The sequence below is a fragment of the Cololabis saira genome, chromosome 14, assembly GCF_033807715.1.
Source record: "Cololabis saira isolate AMF1-May2022 chromosome 14, fColSai1.1, whole genome shotgun sequence".
NCBI classification, from domain to species: domain Eukaryota; kingdom Metazoa; phylum Chordata; class Actinopteri; order Beloniformes; family Belonidae; genus Cololabis; species Cololabis saira.
In genome coordinates this window covers 22,320,598-22,326,597 of record NC_084600.1, presented here as the reverse complement: position 1 = coordinate 22,326,597, position 6,000 = coordinate 22,320,598, and the positions used below count along the sequence as shown (strand labels likewise).

Below are 6,000 nucleotides of genomic sequence, written 5' to 3'. Positions count from 1 at the left end.
TTGCATGCTGGGTTTACAGCCAGAGCCCTGGGGCCGGGCAGAGACGGGGTGGGTGGAGATAGCCGTCTTCATGTTGCTCTGGGTGTGGCTGCTCTGTGAATGGGACCGAACTCAGCACAGGTCACACACACACACGTGACCTCAGGACAAGAGATCACGCTGTGTTCACATGCATCAAAGTTCCTGTTTTTTTCCCCTTTCATAACCAAACGAAACTGATGAGGTCTGACACCTGCTGCATGGAAAACTGAAAAACTGTAAATGTACATTTACAGATTTATTCAAGAGTAGATTTTTTTTCCCCCTAATCGGTTGTTGTTTTTTTAAAGTAACTATTATGGCATATAAATATAGTTTCATATATATTGCTTCAAGCTGACTGGGAGTAAATATGTATAAGAAGGATCCTCAAATGGTTTAATGAAGTACACAAAAGAGCAATTAACTTATCTCAATTATTTACTAAAGCTAGTACCAATTCTCTTTGTCTTTACAAGTACTGAGTCTTGATAACTGTATAATTCAGGACTGAGATGACCTTACTTGGAATCTGAAATGGAGATGATGTCAGTCTAAAGAGGGTAAATCAGTAATGTGATAACTGTTTGGATGTGAAACATTAGACGTGGAAATTAGAGTTGTGATGGACTCACTATCCTCCTCGTCCCTCTTTCTTGGCTGACATGTGAGATTCTTTGGAGGCTCGAGGGTCAACATGGACCCAGAGTCATCACGCAATGAACAACGACACCAGTCCTCTTTTCAACAGACTTTATTAATACTGAAATCAGAGAAAAAGTTTGCATTGCATACATCTTTGAAACATCCAAGCTACATACATATATCAGATAAGATATACAGACGCTCTCAGGGGGAAATATAAATGGAATTTCGAGACAAACATGCACATACACTTTCAGACGCTCATACCAAAATGGGGCTCCCTTATGGAACAGGACATCCTGAAACTGCCAAGAAAAACATTCCTTGTGCCAACAAACCATTCCAGTGTTATCCAGTGATTTTGCTTTCATGATCAAGAAAAGGTTTGACTCTTTCGCTATAGGCTAGAAAAAGATGAATTTCAAATTAAACTGAAGTATTGTTGCTACTTGTCAAAGTGATGATTTTCAGCTTTGCATAATTACACATTTTTGGCCTGTAAAAAAAAACACACTCAGCAGAGTTGTTCCAATGAAATGCAGTCTCCTGCAAAAAAAGTGAGTATTGAGCAACAGAAGAAAGTTCTCAGTACAACAGAAGAGGGAAGTGTAAAAGGGAAGGGGGAGCTGGGGGAGCACTTTGTGTACTATACCTAGGACTGGGTGTCACGATGGGATGTGTTGCAATAAGGTGTGTACTGTCTGGATTCTCTGGATTTTCAAGAGGACAGAGCCAACTCTCTCACAGACTCGTACATATATGCAGCAGTAAACCACTGACATCACCCCCTCTGCGTTTGCAAAAATACACAGTTCCCCACATAAAGCCAAATGAAAACCCTCACGGACGTCTGCGTGAAGGAAATAAACAAAAGACCTACGTCTACGGTGTTTCACAAGCGGTTGGGATAAAGGGAAGTGACATCTCAGCACACACACACACCTCTGAATGGGAACTGATGCTAAATGAAACAATGACGCTAACAGAAGGCGGACAAAACAGGATGCTGGTCAGATGAAAGAGCCCGAAATGTCAGACAGCCTACAGACTGTTGTCGCCTTGCAATCTTAACAGCCAACACCAGTCTGATAAGCTATCTGACAGGCCGAGAGAGTGACGGACATACCTGAGACATGTACATGTTCATGTACAAAAATGGATCAAACAAAAAGTCAAAAAGAAACAAAACAAACAAAAAAGCAGAATCCTAGTCCTACTTACCATGACAGGAAAAAAGGGAAGATGTGAATGTTCTAGACTGGAGCTGGTGCAGAGCACAGGGTTCAGTTCACTCAACAGTACCCCTCTGTTTTGAATCTACTCGAGTGATTCGTCTCCTGGCTTCGTGACTGGGGCAGTGCAACGAGTTCATTTGAAGGTTCAGCTGAGGTAACGGCACAGGCGCTTTTCACTGCGTGCTTGAGAGCCCCCCCCCGCCCCCTACTGCTAGAGCCTGCTCTACTGCTCACAGCTCTCAGTCCTGCAAAGCACAGCAGCGGTGCAGAGAGGGAGAAGAAAAATAGCGCATTTCATTAGCAATTACGGGTAAAGGAAGGTTCTGAATACACGAACAACCAGCTGACATTATCCTCGGATAATTCCCCTTCTCTGAGGGAATAGAGGCTTTACGACAACGACAAAAAAAGATCCGTAAACGAGTGAAGGCGAAGAACAAGACGACAGCCTCTAACTTAAAGAGAACCGCTACCATCTCCCTCACTAAGACTGCCAGGCGGTGATCTATCATCGAGGCACAATCTGCTTCAATCCGCGAAAGACAAAAGAAAAAGAAAAAGAAAACAAAAAAACAACAAATGTGGCTGCCACGGAAACGCAAACCCACTGTCTCCGTCTCCCTCTCCGTCTCACCCGCAGGCACGCGCACACACAGTTGTAGATCTGATTCAGAATATAGCTGCATCTGGTAAAGTAGCCCCTGGCTGACTCATGCGCTCTCTTCCTGGAAGCAGAACAATGAGGGCAGACAAAGGGACCAGCGGGGAGATTCACGGCTGATTTATCATTTTTCATCGGAGGTACTACGATGCGCTATACTTGATACGCGATTAAAAAAAAGTGGTCTTCTAAAAGCAGCATGTACGATCGTCCCCACAACGACTGACTGCTACGGTAAGCCCACATGTGATGGCTGCGAGGACGACACTGTAAATTACAGTCCTGTTACATGTCTTATGTAACCACAGCTAATGTAGAGCAACAACCTACAAGACTGTAATAAATACATCGAGTCTTATAAATAACCTACCATACATAAATTATAAATAGATAAATAAGTTATTTTAGCTGCTTTTAAAAACACAGCACGATTAAAACAATCCTATCCTGCTACGGTAAAGTAAATTAAAATCATTAAATGGACATAAAATGATGTTACGTTCCTCTATTGGAAAACACAGCAGCTTAGCGCTACACTGGGGAGACTTATTCCCAACAGTTTCTTCTCACGTGCTCCGCAACTACTAAAAGGACCAAAAGAGAACATTTTACACACTCTCACACATCACAGCAAACACCTACCTTCTAGAAAATCAAATAAAAGCAATAAAACTGGAGAAAATCGCTAAGCGGGGAAAAGGCTTCTTAAAACAAGTAACTGGAAGTCCGAGTTGAACTTAAACGAGGGTTGATATTTTTCTTCTGAAAATGGTGGGGTGTAAGCCAAGAGGAAGAGCACATTTGAGGAGAGGAGTTGTGGAAACCTGGAGGAAGGAGGGGAGGCTTCTGAAGTTGAAGGTCAAGCGTGATCTCTCGCCGGCCTTCACTCCATCTTGCCCTGCGAGTACTTCTCCTGCTGCCTGCGCTTGGCGTAGCTCTGCGCCATGGAGTTGACAATGGAGCAGACAAAGAAGCATACCATGATGACCACAACCTTCTCGAAGAGCCACGACAGCCAGCTCTCCTCCTGCCAGGAACCGCACAGAGAACACAGGGGAGACGAGAAGAGTTCAGTCGGCGCGCTGACTGGGGGGGGGGGGCACCCCCGGTTACCCCCGCACCCCTGCTCTCCCCTCTGCTCCTGATGCTGTAGGCGAGGTGGGGATCCAGCTCCATGTGCAGGACAGATAGAGATCAGGGGTAATAAAACACGCGGCAGCCCCCACCGTCCTCCCTCCGAACGCCCCCACTGACCCCAGCCTGCAGCCTGCCTCCACCGAGTTAAATTGCCTCGCTTCTCTCCAGTAACTGCTGGAGGCTCAAGTTACAAGAAAAAAGGAACATTGTTCTAGAAAATGCCTTAATCTGTCCTTGTGCAACTCGGAATCTATGCTTTTTTTTCCTCTCTCTTCTCTTTCCTTGTAAGCACATAAAAAAGAAAAATTGTTTTCAATGAATCACGTAAGTACAAGAGGAGGGGGGGGGTGAGAAACACAGAAGACGGAAAGAAGCTTTGAAAAAGAAATAGGCTTCAGCTACAACTGGCTCTTTTTGTTCTAGACATGGTGGTGGTGGGGGGGGTTGATGGATTGTCACTAGCGGGGGGGGGGGGGGGGGGGGCACTCTGGTCTACAGTTAGTGCTGGGTTCAGGCGGGGCAGTGAGTGCAAGTGTGTGTGTGTGTGTATGTGGCACATAGGGGAGTGACCACACTCACACACACTCTCCCAATTGGTAAGATGGAGCATGAGTCAGCACGCCCCGTGCTACAGTAGTACAGTTCAATATAGCGAGTGAAGCCAGAGCCCACACTGGCCCCTCTCCTCCTCCCTCCGTTTCTCCTCCCTCCCTTCCTCCCTCCCTCCCTCCCTCCCTCCCTCCCTTCCTCCCTCCCTCCCTCCCTCCCTCCAAGCCCGCCCAAGGCAGTGCAAACCCACTCTGTCATTGTGGCCCTCAACAAGCCTCTGTAATTTACTGTATCACTACAGCGGACAGCGAAACCTATGACCTGCCGGCTTCCAACTGTAAACGAGTGGAGAAAAAATTCATTTCTGAATTGAACCTGTTTTAAGAACAGCATCGAAAGCATGTGACGCGGGCAGAGCAGGTGAAAGAGTACGATGTTTCGTGGCCCGTGACAGAAAAATGGGTCAAAGATTAAAAAATGAGCAGTCACGATAAAGAAGAGAAACAGATAACAACAACAAAAACAACACACAAAAAAAAGTGGAGGGAAAAGGAGCAGAAGAGGCTAAAGTAAAAGGGGCCACATTCTTTACTTGGCGCGCACATGTGATCAAACAGAAAGTGTGAGCTGTGGGGGGGGGCTCAGGCCCCTGTACTCACAGTTGGGATACCCTCTCCGGTGCGATGGTGCATCTTGGCCTTCTGGGCCTCCAAGTACTCCCTGAAGGGCTTCTGCAGTGCCGCACCCAGCAGTGGAACAGCCCTGTTTCCACCAATAGAGGAGGGTGGGGAGGTTGGGGGGGACACAAAAAGAGGGAGGGGGGGTACAAATCACGTCACATCATTGTTACTCACCAGCCCAAGGGCAGCAACAAAGGGAGACATGCTGTCCTATCTCCTGTACAGTGTCGGCCCGCTTCCTCTCTCCGAGGAGAGAGAAAGACGGAGAGGGCAACGAGTGCGATCCGTTCATTGCTCATCCCCACAAACACGCAAACACACACACACACACACACACACACACACACAGACAGACAGAAAAAAAAAAGAAAAAAGGACAGACTGTAACACGGCTTACAGGGAAATTAAAGAGACACCCAGAAACCAAAAAAAGGAATAAAAAGAAAATATCAAAAATGAAATCAGAATGAAAATAAAGTTGTCTGGTCCTCATACAGCAGCTGCGGCAGCAGCAGCGGTAGTCTCACACATTCTCCTGCTCTGCTCTGCTCTCCTCTCTGCTCGTACACACATACTCGGCTTCCTCTCCCGCTCACAAACACACACGCACGCACATCGGTGAACCCGTTCAACTCCCCTGCAGTGCCTCCTCTGCCGCTGCAGCGAGGAGAAATGAATGACTTCTCAGAACTCTCACATTTATCACTATCGGTTCCTGTAAGAACTGGTTTCAGCCAATTAATGAGGAAGTGAGTCGTACCCCGAGCTGTGTCATCACTGGCTGAGACCTGAAGGGATGGCCCACAGGGGGAGGGCACTGCTGTAAGACGGCCCATATTAGGAAACCCTTTACAAGATTTAGCCACAAAATACAAGTATACTACTGAGCCCCCTTTCCCTGCCCTCTTACACACACACTCACAGAGGGAAAAAAAGACACACACACACACACACACACACACACACACACACACACACACACACACACACACACACACACACACACACACACACACACACACACACACACACACACACACACACACACACACAGCGAAGAATTCCCTAGAATAGC

General features: G+C 46.8%; 1 protein-coding gene across 1 annotated transcript in view; it reads right to left on the bottom strand.

The window, feature by feature from the left end:
- Window positions 1-3,065: 3,065 nt before the first annotated feature.
- The window catches only part of LOC133460347 (vacuole membrane protein 1-like), a 58,316-nt gene continuing 55,381 nt past the window's right edge, over window positions 3,066-6,000 (bottom strand). The window contains exons 10-11 of the mRNA XM_061740969.1: window positions 4,905-5,007; window positions 3,066-3,586 (exon numbers count right to left, since the gene is read on the bottom strand). Coding sequence (XP_061596953.1) covers window positions 3,443-3,586; window positions 4,905-5,007 — 247 coding nt within the window. The 3' untranslated portion in view covers window positions 3,066-3,442. The remainder of the gene's footprint in view (window positions 3,587-4,904; window positions 5,008-6,000) is intronic.